The 15,657-nt window shown below is 40.8% G+C and overlaps 1 protein-coding gene across 1 annotated transcript; it reads left to right on the top strand.

Annotated features, from left to right (window-relative positions):
- The first annotated feature begins 1,931 nt into the window (after positions 1 to 1,931).
- On the top strand, positions 1,932 to 12,780 carry RBMX2 (RNA binding motif protein X-linked 2). The gene is made up of 6 exons (XM_049644287.1): positions 1,932 to 2,089; positions 2,277 to 2,392; positions 3,691 to 3,742; positions 9,379 to 9,508; positions 11,116 to 11,293; positions 11,760 to 12,780. The coding sequence occupies exons 1-6, from the start codon at positions 2,025 to 2,027 to the stop codon at positions 12,260 to 12,262; spliced, it is 1,044 nt and encodes a 347-aa protein (XP_049500244.1). The 5' UTR covers positions 1,932 to 2,024; the 3' UTR covers positions 12,263 to 12,780.
- Positions 12,781 to 15,657: the final 2,877 nt, after the last annotated feature.

The following is a 15,657-nucleotide window of genomic DNA, read 5'->3' on the forward strand; positions in this document are numbered from 1 at the left end:
TTCTTGAAATTAGGAAGTTAGGAGGGAAAGCTGTTTTGGGATGTGGTGTGGTGGGAAGTGAAGAGATGAATTTGGCTGGACATATTGTTCAGCCTTCGCTTGAATGTAAGGACTGCCTATGGCTTACTCAGCATTGCCCATAGAACCTAGACATGAGCTTTCCATACAGTGGGTGCTAAATGGATGTTACTGGTGGAGATCACTAATAGCCACCTTGAATAGCAAACCCTGGTTCTCTTCTCAGAGCCTCAGATCAGAGGGTCCTCTGGATCCTCATTCCCTTTCCACCAAGACTTGTGGAAATCTCTAGGCATCGTGTCACCTACCAATTCCTACCAATTGGAAGCACATCGATGGGGATGTCCCAGGCAAACTGGGATGTTTTTCAGTTCTCCCAGGTTCAGAATATCTCTGCTGAACCCACTAGCTTGATAGTAGCAGTCTTCTCATGTCCTCCTCCAACTGAATTGTCCTTCCCTTTGGTTGGTCTTCTCTTTTGCTTCAGCTTCCTTTTGCACCCTGATATCCAAGACCCAGGTGTAGCCCCATTTCTTTCATTTCACAGTTGCTTGAAGAATCCAGCCAGATAATGCTACATGCTGGTTTATCACTTTGCAGTGGCTACTTCAACCCTACAACTAAGCAACTTAAGATTCCCAGGAGCAGATAAAACCTGTATGCAATCTGTCACTGTTTAGTTTTCACTGCCAAGATAATTCTACAAAGTTAATGAATAGCTGGGTTGGAGTGGGGGAGGGACACAAACAGAATGAATGAAGAGAAACTGTCATTGGTGGGTAGTCTCCCTTCTGCTTTTTGTCAGGACATTGGGTACATGGTGAGTCATTGAAGTTATAGTTGTCGTCATCATCGTCATCATCATCATTATCATCAAAGTACTTTTCTGAAGTGACTAACTTCTGGGGCTCTGAGTTAGGCCTATGCAGAGAACTACACAGCTCTGGAACTTCACTTCTAAACCATGCATGTTCTCACAGTCATTGACGTAGACACATGCAAGATGGATTCAGAACTTCAATATGGCTTAAATCACACATTGTCTGCCACCATCTCTTCTATGGGTTCCTAGTTATTCTGTAGTGAAATCTACCAGGCAAATATATCTTGTCTCCTCAATGATATTATTAGCTCCTGAGGGAAGAGAACCTAAACTTAATATTCCTGTCTACAGATTTGCTGTACAGGACAAACATAGATGCTCAGTAAGGATGGATTAAATCAACCGGACCTGATAAGTAGAGGCAGAGTACCTCCTTTGAAACAACTAGTTAACTCCTTTGAATCTCAGTTTCTCCCTCTATAAAATGAAGAGGGTAATTTTATCTATAGGGTTTATGGAGTAGTTGTGAGAATGGAAGGCCAATACATGTAAATTGCTTAGCACACAAACTAGCATCTGCTAACTTATTAGCTTTTTAACTATTTCTGCCTCCTGCTCAAGTAGTAGCGAGACTATGGAAAAGGGTGAGGATAGCAGCTTTCACACAAATCTGGGTATTCAATTCAGCTTATAGAGGCACGCTGGTCAGTCGCCTATGCATTTGGATTTGAGGAAGAAAAAAGGTTTATGCTTTCACATATCTTCTTCACTTTTCTGCTGTAATTCCTGGACAGAGATGCTTTGATGGGTGTATGTGAGCTAAGATTAGCTGGGAGTGGAAGCCCGAGTAGGGATTTGCACTGAGAGCAAAGGCTGAGACTAAAGTTGCCATAACAGGCACCTTTTCCAGTCTTTATTCAGCATTTATAGGTAGCCCAATCAGTGTGAAGCGTCGTCCAGGAGCTGAGAGTCCGGCAATAAACCCGGCTCACATTCACGCCCCATTTCACATAGGGAGGACGCGACGGACTAGACAAAAATTCTCCGGTACTGCGAAACCTACGGAGCAAGGTAAGTCCTTTTCCGCGCTAGTGCGCAAGCGCCACGCCCTGGCGCTGTCCAGCTCTTCCGGCGCGGGGCGAGCACCGCAGAAGCCAATGGGCGCGAGGCGTCAGGGCTGCGCATGCGCGTTGCAGGCTCGCCCGGAAGTCAATGTCTAGCTGCTGAGCGTGGACCCGCGGAGATGAAGTAAGGCCTCAGCTTCTCTTTGGGGAAGTAGGGACCGGCCGCGGGAGGTGGCCCACCAGGGCTGGGGTGGTAGAGCGTCTGCCGGGCCGAGGGGCGGGAGAGGCGCGGAGACTGAAAAATTACCCCCCTAGTTGTGCTCTCCCTTACATCTGGCCAGGCCGCACTTAACGTCCGCCTGTCTCTGCAGCCCTTTAACTAAAGTGAAGCTGATCAACGAGCTGAATGAGCGTGAGGTCCAGCTTGGGGTGGCAGATAAGGTGTCCTGGCACTCCGAGTACAAGGACAGCGCCTGGATCTTCCTGGGTGAGGTCCACATCTTTCTCCCGCACTACTCGTCATTCTGTCCTGGCCTGCTTTTTAATATTTCAGCATTCCCGCCTTTCATTCTTCCCAGCATTCATCACACTTATTTCCTTCTGCTGTCTGCCCCTTAAATCCTTTTTTCATATCTCTCTCTCCCCCATTTCTAGTTGCTCCCCCTGCCAAATCAGTGCCCACGATAGTTACCCTTTGCCATTCACTGTGGTAAGAGTCTTGCCACTGGGTTTGTCAGAGACAGTTGTTACCATACCGTGTCCCCTCTCCCATTACACAGCTGAGGAAACTGAGGTGCAGAGAAGTTAATGGACTTAAGGTCACATAGCTAGTATGTGGAGCAACCAGAACTGTGGGATTCTAGAACTCATGGTCTTAGCCACAATCCTGTATTACTGCTAGCCCCTCTTTCCCCTTCCCTCAGAATTAACTTTCCTCATCTAATTAGCTCCTGCCTTCTCTCCATGGCCATATGATCATCTCTGCGTTCACTTTGTGTCACATCCAGTAATGTGACAGTTTGTTCAAAGGGGTTATTGCACCAGATACTGTGCTAAGCATTTTATATCCATTGTTTTATTTAATTCTCACAACAGTTCTGTGGGGGTAAGTACTAATATTCCCATTTTACAGATGAGGAAAGAATGATTTGCAGAGGAATTTCTTTCCTATGGAATGCTCAACAGTTGTCTTTATAATCCTTAGTCTATGTGAGGTGGGGTTAAAATTTTCTAACTTAAACTGATTTTGGAACTTAGTTGTGAATTTGCGGGTAAAAGAACAGGTGAGTTCAAGATATGTTTGTGGAAGTAGAGTTTTATGTTGGAAACTATCTGCTTTGTCCATAAGCTTTTGGGTGTGAGGAGTATTTGGTTAGTGCTGACACACAACCTTTCAGTCAAAGTTAATCACTCCTTTTCCTGCCCTACTGCTGCACCTTATATATGCTTCTATCATATCATCAGACTGTGAGTTCTTTTTTCTTTTTTTGAAGGTTTATTTATTTTTGAGAGAGAGAGAGAGAGGGAGACAGAGGATCCGAAGCAGGCTCTGTGCTGACAGCAGAGCCTGATGCAGGGCTTGAACTCACTAACCATGAGATAATGACCTGAGCCACAGTCGGATGCCTAACCGACTGAGCCACCCAGGGGCCCCAGACTGAATTCTTTGAGGGCAGGTCCTGTGGCTTACTTTTCTTTGCACCCCCAGTGCCAGGCCTAGTGCATGGTATGTAATATACACTTGGTAAATGTTTGTGGAATTGAAATGTGTTTTTTTTCTTCTAGGAGGACTTCCTTATGAACTGACTGAAGGGGACATCATTTGTGTGTTCTCACAGTAAGTCTTTTTTCATTTCCTGCCTTCTGGGTCATCAGAGTGTGCTACCATAAAGCATTTTGTGGCATCATAAAATCCATTTATTTTAATTCTAGGCTGATTGGTCTCCCTGCATGGGGAAGGCTAGAGCATCTGCTCTAGTCTAGATCAGCCCCAGGACATGGTTATAGAAGTCTCCCAATATGGAAAATCCAAGAAGTTGGATAATTTAGGAAGCCATCTTAGGGATTATGGTCTATTTTTACTGCTCTTTCACTGAGGCTTGTCCAGCCTCGGCCTACACGCAAACAGAGTGGAACTCACAAGAAGCTACTATGTGGAGCTCCTTGGACTCCTACAAACTAAGGGTAACCCATGGTCCCAGGGCCCTTCTGGCACACACCTGTGTGGTGTTGTAGGATTAGGGCAAAGCACAGAGGAGTGGGGGAAAAAAGCAAAAGGTTTAGGTAGCAGTTTGTTTTCTTTGTTTCTAGATGAGCATGAGGTTAGTGAGCAGAGCCAGTCTCTTTATCCAGAAGCTGAGAATTACAGGCTGGTGAGGAACAAGAATGAGTAGGTGAACCTTATACTTTTCATTCTGCTATGAGATGAAAGCAGCAGTACTGGGGTGGGAGAGCGATTTGGCAGCTCGCACTGGTAGTGACAGCTGGTAGGAGAGGGACTGGGCACAACCCAGAGTGACACAGAGTGGTTAGACAGTCTGTAGGGCCAGAGGGGCCCTGAGGGCAGAGGACTGTTGGAGGGAAGCTGCATGAATAGGCAGAAGACAGTGGCAAAAGGGTTTGGGCAAGCAAACACAGCCAGCACACCATGGCAGAGACATTGCCATGGCAGTAGATGATTGGACCATCCCATAGGAAGGAGACCCTGGATGAGTGGTTGGGCAGCATTTGGGACAGAGGGCCATGGGAAGGAAATTGGGCAGTACACATGAGAAGAAGGCCGTGGTAGAGGGCCTTGGCATCCCACACTGGCAGAGTGCCCTGAGAGGAACAGAGGCTGCTTCCTCCAAATTCTGGGCAGCTGGAAGTTCGCAGCAGGTGCAGCTTCCACCCCTTAGGATACCTCTGCCTGGTCCAGCCCTCCATTTAGGGGCTGTTCTTGTCTTATTTGCATTGAGTGATGATCAGCTAGTGTTTGTTTATTCTAATTCTCAAGTCTGGCTACACACATTGCTCTCCATGAAGATTGCTGTTGCCATTGATAACAGTGGTTTTCAAAAAATGTTTTGTTTTCTGATTATCAAGGTAATGTATAATCATTGTAATGCATAATCATTTGGCAAAAAGAAAAAGCATAAAGAAGGAAATAGAATGTACTTTAAGGAAAAACAACATTTTGGTGTATTTATTTTTTATTTAATGTTGGGCATTATTTCTAATATTTTGCCATTATAAATTGTATTGCAGCATACATGGTAGTATATACATCTCTGTATGGATTCATACCTTCCGTAGTGAAATTACTGGATCAATATGTTAGCGTTTTTAAGATGTTTTATAAATATGATCAAATTGCTCTTTGAAAGGTTGTACCAATTTCTACTCTCACTAGAATGCCCATTTTTGTGAATCCTAATCAACCGTGGTAATTTTAAAAAATATTTGTTGTATGGCTTCTCATTATTATTTTATTTTGCCTTTATTTAATCATCAGTGAGGTTGAACTTCTTTTCATAGATTTACATGCCATTATTATTTTTTAAGTGTCTATTCATATCCCTTGCTTGTTTTTTGCTGTTGGTGTGTTCCTCATTTTCTTAGTGATTTTACAAAAGCTCTTAATTGATGTTAACTCTTTGTTATAACATTTTGTCATGTACTGTGTTACTGTGGGCTTATTGTACTTAATTTGATGTGTTCTACTACATTGCCATCATCATTATATCTTGATGCACAAATTGTACCAGTTTGGCCTATAGGAGTCCGTTTAAATGAGTTCCTATATTTTTTCTTTTACTTTTTATGTTGAAATAATCTCAGACTTAAATTATGAAAGTTATAAAGTAGTATAAGGAATACCTATTTCCCTTTTTCTTAAATGTTAACATTTTACCACATTTGCCTTGTCATTATTTCTCCCTATGTATACCTATTATTTTTTTTCTGAATAATTTGAGCGTCAGTTACAGACATGGTGCCCATTTATCCCTAAATTCTTCAATGTGTATTTTCCCCCAAACAAGGGCATTCTCTTGTTTAACCTCGGTATGGTGATCAATTCAAGAAGTTAACACTGATACAATAGTATTGTATTAAGCCTAATCATAGGCTTTATTCAGCTTTACCAGTTGTCCTGCTAAGATTCTTTACAGAAATAGGAAAAACAATTACTTTCTGGTCCTTTATCTGTGGTATAAATTGTAAATATTTTCTCCTAATTTGTCATTTGTCTTTTGACTTTGTGATTTTTTTTTTTTGCTATGCAGAATTAAAAAAAATTTTTTATTCGTCCGTGTATTTAAATTATCATGTGGTAAAATTGACTTTTTAGGGGGTGTACAGTCCTGTGAGCTTTAATGCGTGTATAGATTTGTGTAGTTACCCCACAATTAGGATAAAGAACAATTCCATCACCCCAAAAACTCCTTTGTGCTGTCCCTTTATAGTCTCATGCTCTAGTGTTTTATATGATCAAATTTATCAGTCTTTTTTTTATTGATCCTGGATTTTGAGTCATAATTAGACAGTATTTCTCTCCACTCCACCCATCTGTATTCTCTTCTAGTACTTGTATAGTTTCAGTTTTATGCATTGAAGTCTGATCCATTTAGGGTTATTTTGATAGTGTGAGATACAGATTCACTTTCATGTTTTTTTCAATGGTTGTTCAGTTCCCACATTTATAAAAAAGTCCATATTTTCCCAAGCAAATTAAGATGTTACCTTTACCATGTTACTTTACCATATATACTTGAGTCTCTTTATTGGCTTTCTTTTTTCTAAATGTTTTTATAAAGTTTATTTATTTTGAGAGAGAGAGAGGGAAGGAGAGAGGGAGAGGGAGAGAGAGAGAGAATGCATGCATAAGTAGGGGAGGGGCAGAGAAGGAGAGCGAGAACCCCAAGCAGGCTCCCCACTGAGCAGGGCTTGATCTCCTGACTGACCTGAGCTGAAATCAAGAGTCAGATGCTTAACTGACTGAGGGACCGAGGCATCCCTCTTTATTGGCTTTCTGTTCTCTTTTGTTGGTCTGTCTCTTCACGTTCCAGTACCACACTAATTAATCATAGAAGTTTTCAGTGTGTTTAAAATCTAGGAGAGTTGCTCCCTCTCCTTGTTCTTTTTTGAAGTTTTTCCATCTATTCTTACATGTTCATTTTCCCGTGAGAACATTAGAATCAACTTCTTCAGCTAAATAAAACACAACTTATACTACATTAAATTTAAGTATTAACTTGTTAGGGGAAGATGTTGCTGTCTTTATGATGTTGAGTCATCCTATCCAAAAACAAGGGATGTCTTCATATTTGTTCAAATCTGTGTGTGTGTTTCAGTTTTTAAAAGTTTTCTTTATATAGACTTTGTGCATTGCTTGTTAAGTTTATTTTTAAGTATTTTATCTTTTTGTTACTGTTAAAAATGGGGTTTATCTTTAATTATGTCTTCTAACTGATTATTGTTTGTATGTAAGAGACTGATTTATTTTTTTAACTTTGTATCCTATTACTGAATTGTTACACTGTTTTTTTCATTGTTTCTCTTGGGTTTTCTATACAGACTATCCTATATAATCTTCAGAGATAGTGTTACTACTTCTTTTTCATTTTTTACATGTTTTCTCCTGTGTAATTGCATTGTCCAATACCTACAATATTAAATAGTGTTAAATAGTTCCTGGCCTCAGTTGAATTGGCCCAGGTACAGGTTTCCCCTGCTAGCCGAAGGTAGTGTTCTGTAAAAGCTTTTTCTAAGCTGAAATGGCATAAGGTGGAAAAGCAATTACCATTTCATAAAAGCAAAAATCCTCTTCAGATTTCTTAGTGAAAACAGGTACTAATATAGGTCTTTTGTAAAAGCAAAGTGACATAAAGTAAACATTGGACGAGTAGCCTGTATTTTCTATTTGGTAAGATGCTACATACCTGGCTGGGATGTATGTATATGATCATGTTACTAAGTATCAATCAATAGCTATTTTAAAAATAAGTTTATTTATTTATTTTGAGAGAGAGAGAGAGAACACAAGCTGGGGAGGGGCAGAGAGGTGGGGCAGAGGATCCGAAGTGGGCTCTGTGCTGACAGCAGAGAGCCTGATGCAGGGCTCAAACTCATGAACTGTGAAATCATGACCTGAGCTGAAGTCGGACCCTTAACTGACTGAGCCACCCAGGCGCCCAATTCCTATTTTATTTTTACGACTTTACTTTTTAACTTAGGAATCTTTAACTTAGCTGGAATTTAACTTTGTACAAGGAATAATGTAGAATTTTCTAGTTTCTATTTAATTAATTTCTGCTTTTATCTGTATTAATTCCCATCTGCTTTCCTTAAGTTTGTTTTCTTTTATATTCAGTCTTTTTGACGTAAAACTCTTTAAGGTTACAGATTTTCCTGAGTATGGTTTTTGCCCTATCCTGTAAGTTTTGGTATATATGCTTCTCATTTTTTTTTTTTTTGAAGTACTCTGCCATTGATGTTTTTCTTCATTTTATTTCACTTTTTCTTTGATCCAGTTGTTAGCTAGGAGAGTAGGTTTCAAGTTTTAGTTAATAGGGTTAACATTTAGTTAACATTAGTTAACATTTATTCATTTTTGAGAGACAGAGAGAGACAGAGCAGAGTGGGGGAGGGGCCGAGAGAGAGGGAGACACAGAATTGGAAGCAGGCTCCAGGCTCTGAGCTGTCAGCACAGAGCCCAACACGGGGCTTGAACTCATGTACTGCGAGATCATGACCCGAGCCAAAGTCGGATGCTTAACTGACTGAGCCACCCAGGCGCCCCTAGGGTATTTTTTTATTTAAAATATTATTTTCGGCTGTATAACATTGTGATTGGAGGACATGGTCTGTTCTATTTTTGGAGGTTATTGAGGTTTTTGGAGGTTATAGTCGATTTTAGACTCTTTAGAAGAAATTGTCCTCTTTTTGTGAGATTTAAATATATCTATATATCCACTAGTTTGACATTAATATTTAACATAATTGTTATATTATTAATTATGTTTATTTGTATTACATAATTATATATTGATATTTCTCTGACCTTAATTTTGTCAACATTATATGTTATAAACTTAAAGTGGTATGTTAAAATCTCTCATAACTTTTGTTATTAGTTTTTCTTTGTATTTCTCATAGTTTTCTTAATTAAAATTTTTGATTTGTTAATTTATACATAAAGTTTCATGATATATCTTTGTAATATATTAGGATCTTTTTCAGTGTAAAAGAGCTCTTTTAGTCCCATTTAAATATTTTTTTGGCCTTGAATTCATCTTCAGTCTTAATATTACCACCCATTTTTTAATTGAGTGTTCATGCTATATCATCTAATTTTTATTTTTAACTTTTGTGTCATCTTGTTCTAGATATGTCTCCTGTACAGACTATATTATTTGAATTTTGTTTTGTCATTCAGTTGAAAGTTTTTGCATTTTAAATCAATAGTGTCTTACTCTTTTATAAAATAAATAGATATGGGGAGATTGTTAACATTAATCTGGTGCGGGACAAGAAGACTGGGAAATCCAAAGGATTCTGTTTCCTCTGCTATGAAGACCAGAGGAGCACAGTTCTTGCTGTTGACAATTTTAATGGGATCAAGGTGAGTGTGTTCACTAAGCAGGATTTGGCTGGACTTTTCCTGTATGTAGGGGTTTGGTTTAATTTCGCCACAGGTTCAAGGACAGTATTGGTCAGCTGGGTGTGTGAGAGGGTTGCAGAGGTGTGGGGACATACTGACCAGGAAATGATCCCAGGAAATGATTTCTTTGGCTTATGACCCTACTAACAATTGTTCCTTTTCCTCATGTTCATCTTCCCAGGAGCATGGGTACCATGCACCACGCCCCAAACCAAGCCTCTTGTTTCTCACCTTTCCATCCTCACACCCCACTCTCACCTCTGACGTATTGGGCAGCAAAGAGACTCTCAAATATTGCTCTTTCATGCTATCCTCTGTCAGGGGATTTGGGGCTGTGTCATGGCTTCATGCTCTGAGACATGGCTTTGTATGTCTGTCATATGTCTCCAGTCACTTAGCATTACTGGGCCCTGGAAATTCTCTAGTTAAAGTCTGATGACAAATTCTACAAAAATCACTCCTTCTGAAGTTTTTTCTCCTCTGTTTCCTCTCAGTTCACCCTGGGGCTGAGAGAAAGTGATGGGACAAGTCAGGTTTATCTATGCTCCACCCAATTCCTATGCTTATTTAGCAGTTGTATGAACATTGTCATAGGTTGGGGGGGTGACTTTTGACTTGGAGAGTTTGTCACTGATTGCACCAGTATGGAGCAGCTGGAGACTATAGGACATGATGGAATAAGGTTCTAGGCTTGATTTTTAAGGGTCAGCAGTCAAATGGAGTCACCATGAAAGGGAGGTTTTCAAAAATGTTTTTGAAAAGGGGAATAGGATAGATGACAGAAGCTACTCAGACTTAAAGGTAAGAATAAAAATCTGCTCTTATGTGGGAACAATAAAAGCCAGACTTTTCAAATTTTGGATTGTTTTGCCTATAGAATAAGTCTGTATCTGCCCGAATGTTTTTAAGTGAGGGGTTAATTTTTTGTTGTTCACCCAGAGAGTTGTGATTGACAACAAAAGTATCAGTGTGAGCCAGTTGTTCCACTATGGTGAGGGTAGAGCAAGGTATGAGGGCTGAAGAAAAAAGATTCCTTCCCCCTTCCCAACTGTTGTTCTGCCTTGGCCTCATCCTACTTGCTGTATCAAGAAAACAGCTGTAGCATTGCACTTGATTTCAGGAATTCTTTCTAGCTGCCAGACCATGGTATGTTTTACTGTAAATTAATGTTACAGATTGAGGGTAATTGTGCATGTGAATTCTCACAGTTTCCTCTGCTGCTTGTGCTTTGGACAGTACCAGCCAGGCTTTTTTCACTTAATGCAAGTGTAGAACATGAAGGTTATTGTGTGGTACACTGGAGTAAAGTGACAAGGCTGTCTAGTATGACTGCCTCAGGAACTCCAGCTGCCCCTGGCCCTACCTGGATGCCCCAAGTGCTGAGCAAGTTATAATCTGGGTGTATGTGCTGTTACACACCAGTTGGGCAGGTCTGCTTTAGTGATTTCCCCAGAAATAGAATTAGCAGGAAGGTAAGGGGTGTGGTTCAAACCATGGCTTTCTGCAGCTGGGTTCAAATAGTTTGATAGGAGGGCCATCTTTGCTGAAGCATTGCCTGTCTGTCTTAGATCAAAGGAAGAACTATCCGAGTGGATCATGTGTCTAACTATCGGGCTCCTAAGGACTCAGAAGAAATGGATGATATGACCAAAGAACTCCAGGAGAAGGGCTGTGGGGCTTTTACCCCCTCAGAGAGTTCATCTGAGGGTTCTGAAGATGACAAACCCACAAAAAAACACAAAAAAGGTAAAGTGTTAAGTCCCGAGAGAAGATTCTGGGTAGTCTAAGTGTTTATTCTTCTTAGTGTTCACTGAGAGTTGATAATCAGTTCTTAAGTGTGAAGGGGAAAGGTGTTTGGGAAACCTTGCTTTAATTGGGAAAAGAGAGGTATCAGTGGAAGACAAATATTATGGGCTGAGTTCTGTCTCCTAAAATTCATACATTAAAGTCCTAATCCTCTAGTACCTCAGAATGTGAGTGTATTTGTAGTTAGGGTTTTTAGAAAGGTAATTAAGGGTGAGAACTGCCTTATACAGCATCTTGACATATCAAGGCTGACAGACATCCAACTTGGCTTCTCAGAGACACTTTCTGGAAGTATAGATTATGACTGCTTCACACACAGTGCTGCCCATGGTGCTTTCCTTTTGCTTATACCCTCCCTCTCCTCCATCTTCCTTTCCTTATTGGTTGCGCCCCTTTTTTCCTCCAGACAAAAAGGAAAAAAAGAGAAGAAAGAAAGACAAAGAGAAGACTGACCGGGAGGTACAGGCAGAGCAGCCAGCCTCCTCTTCATCACCCAGAAGCAAGGCGGTAAAGGAAAAGGATGACCCTGGCTCTAAAAAGCACAGCAGCAAGAACTCAGAGAGGGGTCAGAAGTCAGAGTCCAGAGAGGTGCGGAGGCACTATCCCAGCTCTCCTGAGGTCAGGACCATCTGCCGCAGTGGAGCAGAAGACAGAGAGAGGGAGCCGAAGAAGGAGAAGGCTAAGCATGAACATAGGTCCTCAACCAGGAGGGAAGAAAGAGAAGAAAAGAACAGGGATAGAGATAGATGTCGAAGCTCAGACACACATTCCGGCCGGCACAATGGACGTTCTGAGGGACATAGTCAGAGAAGTAGAAGTAGGAGCCGAGATAAATCCCACAGACATAAAAGGGCCCGACACTCCCGGGACAGGGAGTCCTCTAACCCCAGTGACCGCAGGCATCACTGAAACTGCAGCATGTGACTGCCTGGTAGAGTTGCAAATGAACTAGGCCTTTAAAATGCAATCATATTCAGTTATGCTTTTACTATTACTATAAGTAAAATCTCTGAGGCTGAATTCTTTTAATCCCTTGAGTATTAGAGTCATAGACAGCTGTAGTTTTAACAGCCAAATATCCTGGATTTTTAAGTGAAATCCATTGTTCCTGGGAATATGCTCGGTACCTACTGGAGGAGGTATCCTAAATTTGGTTTCATAAACATGGCCCTTGAATTTATGACCCCAATTTATGACAAAATTGCCAGGAAAGGGGAAATATCAGGCAATTCTAGAATTCTGGTCTTTGTGCTGGATGTTTAGGTGCCCTTTCCAGTTGGCAGGTATAGCCATAGAATAGAGAAGTGTGGTTTAACTAGGTTCGGACAGCTTGATGTGAATGTGATATTGATTCCTAACACCAGCCCGCTCCCTCTGCACCCCACCCTCCTTTAAAAAAATTTTTTATAAACATCTTTTTTTTCGCATTTTGTTTTTTTGGTTGATATGTCTCCACTTTTTTTCCTTGCTATCTATTTATTTACGTATGTATGTATTTATATTGAGGTGAAATTCACATAACATGAAATTAACAATTTTAAAGGGATAATTCACTGGCATTTGGTACAATCACGGTGTTATAAAACCACCACCACTGTCTAGTCCTAAAACATTTTCATCACTCCCAAATGAAACCCTGTCCCCATTAAACAGTTACTCTCCATTCCCTCCTCCTTGTCCCTGTCAGCTACCAGTCTGCTTTCCATTTCTGTGGAATACCTATTCTGGACATTTCATGTAAGTGGAATTGTACAATATGTGGCCTTTTGTGTCTAGTGTCTTTCACTTAGTATGTTTTTGAGGTTCATCTGTGTTGTAGCATGAATCAGTACTTTGTTCCTTTTAATGGCTGAATAATATCCCATCGTATGGATATACCACATTTTGTTTATCTATTCATCAGTGGATGGACATTTGGGTTTCTACCTCTTGGCTAGCCACTCATTTTCCACGTTTCAGACATACCAGGCCACTTGTGGGCCTAGTTTCCTTTTTAATTAGCTGTTCTTGCTGAGATGGGAATACTGTCAGCTCCATCGCATATCCATCTGGTCTCCTTGGCAGTTTTTTCTCATCTTGAGAATCTTGCCCTTTTATTTTATCAATCAGTCCCTTATGACTTTGGTAGGAATTAGTTCCCAGGACCTTAATATCCCTGCTGAATTATTAAAATTGAACTTCTGATCTTGTAAAACAGAGGAATACATTTTTAAATATAATTTATTGTCAAATTGGTTTCCATACGACACCTAGTACTCATCCCAACAAATGCCCTCCTCAATGCGCATCACCCACTTTCCCCTCTCTCCCCACCGCATCAACCCTCAGCTTGTCCTTGGTATTTAAAGAGTCTCTTATGGTTTTCCTCCCTCCCTCTCTGTAACTTTTTTTTTCCCCTTCCCCTCCCCCCATGGTCTTCTGGTAAGTTTCTCAAGTTCCCCATATGAGTGAAAATATATGATATCTGTCTTTCTCTGACTGATTTCACTTAGCATAATACCCTCCAGTTCCACCCACGTTGCTACAAATGGCCAGATTTCATTCTTTCTCATTGCCAAGTAGTAGAGGAATACATTTTTAATAGTGGGCACATTTAGTTTACCTGGTATGTTATTTTGGGTCCAAGATTAGATGCACAAGAGAGTTTTTTTAGGGGAAAATGCCCATGAAAGAAAATGGGGAAGGAGGCAAGAGGAATCTGGAAAAGCAGTCAGACTCTGATAGAGGTCTAATCTCTGGAGAAGCCGGGGGGGGGGGGGAAGAAGGAAGTTTGAGTAGGAAAAGTCTTATACTACTGTGGTGTTCTGAGAATGTTTCAGCAAGACCAGTGGTGAGTTCTTGAGCCAAAGTCATCTGTCAGAGGAGTTCCTATTAGATCAGCTTTGGTAAGCAGGAGTCCTTGCTGTTGGACCTCCGTTGGCCCTTGTGGCCACTCTGCTTATGTGTCCATTGTGCCAGTTGTGTGGTATCCATTGATAAAGGCCAGTGTACCTGGCTGAGTCCTTTTGTGTGCTTGGCAGTTCAGTGCCTCTTCTGTGATGGATGCTCTGATGGATGTTAACATGTGATACAGAAATATTCACAGTTTGCCTACTCCCACATGTCAGTCCACAGCATTTACACCAGACCTTGTCTCTAATCTTCAGCTCTTTTCCTTCCAGTATCCCAACTAGATAGGCCATTGACCACAGCCTAGGAGTTGGTATATATGCAATAAATATTCTCAATTTTGGCCACTTCTTTTGCACCAAGTCAAGTGCACTGCTTGAGGTTCTGTCCATTGGAAAAATTTTCTTTCTCCTCCCCTGAATGTGGCTGTAATGCAGATAACATTCATCTTCATTTTGTGATGACCCACCAAGCTCAAATTGTTTTCTGCCCCAGCTGGTCATCCTGGAACCCCCATTTTGCTATAGGTGCAAAGATACAAGGGCTACCATTCTCTGCGTCTTTTAGGTTTTTAATAGTAACACTGATCTACTCTGTCTCCCCTGAGCTCTATTATTATTTTATGTATTGTTTAGGGTTCTGCCAGGGAAACAACCAGTAGAATATATGTATCCTGCTGTAAGCCAGTTCCTAATGAGAAAACATACAGGCATACCTTGTCTTCTACTTTGCTTAATTGTGCTTTACAGATAACTTTTTTTATAAATTAAGGGACTGTGGCAACCCTGTGTCGAACTCTTGGTGTCATTTTTCCTCACACCATTTGCTTCGTGTCCCTGTCAGATTTTGGTAATTGCCATATTTCAAACTTTTTCATTATTATTACATTTGTTATGGTGATCTGTGACCAGTGGTTATGACTCACTGAAAGCTCAGATGATGGTTAGCATTTTTAGCAATAAAGTATTTTTCAATTAAGGTATGTACGTTGGTTTTTTTATGCATAATGCTATTTATTGCACACTTTAGACTACAGTATAGTGTAAACATAAGTTTTATATGCAGTGGGAAATGAAAAGATACATTAACGTGTTATTGTGATACTCGCTTTATTGTAGTCTGGAACTGAACCCCTGATAGCTCTGAGGGGTGTGTGTGTGTGTGTGTGTGTGTGTGTGTGTGGTAAGGAATTGAATTATGCAGTTGTTGGAGCTGGCTAGGCAAGTCTGAAATTTATAGGGCAGAATATTTAAGTCTGAAATTTATGAGGCTGGAAATGCTTGGGCAGGAGCTGACACTGCAGTCCACAGGCAGAATTTCTTCAGGGAAATCTCAGTTTTGCTATTAAGTTCTTCCAACTGATTAGATAAGTCCCACCCTGAATGAGGATAATCTCCTTTACTTAAAATCAACTG

The sequence above is a fragment of the Panthera uncia genome, chromosome X, assembly GCF_023721935.1.
Source record: "Panthera uncia isolate 11264 chromosome X, Puncia_PCG_1.0, whole genome shotgun sequence".
In the NCBI taxonomy this organism is placed as follows: domain Eukaryota; kingdom Metazoa; phylum Chordata; class Mammalia; order Carnivora; family Felidae; genus Panthera; species Panthera uncia.

Bases quoted from the DNA above. Each gene is read 5' to 3' on its own strand.
- RBMX2 (XM_049644287.1), top strand. From the start codon at position 2,025: ATGCGCGTTGCAGGCTCGCCCGGAAGTCAATGTCTAGCTGCTGAGCGT. The intron at 2,393-3,690 runs GTGAGGTCCACA...TTTTTCTTCTAG, and splicing joins CAGCGCCTGGATCTTCCTGG to GAGGACTTCCTTATGAACTG. The intron at 11,294-11,759 runs GTAAAGTGTTAA...TTTTTCCTCCAG, and splicing joins CACAAAAAAACACAAAAAAG to ACAAAAAGGAAAAAAAGAGA.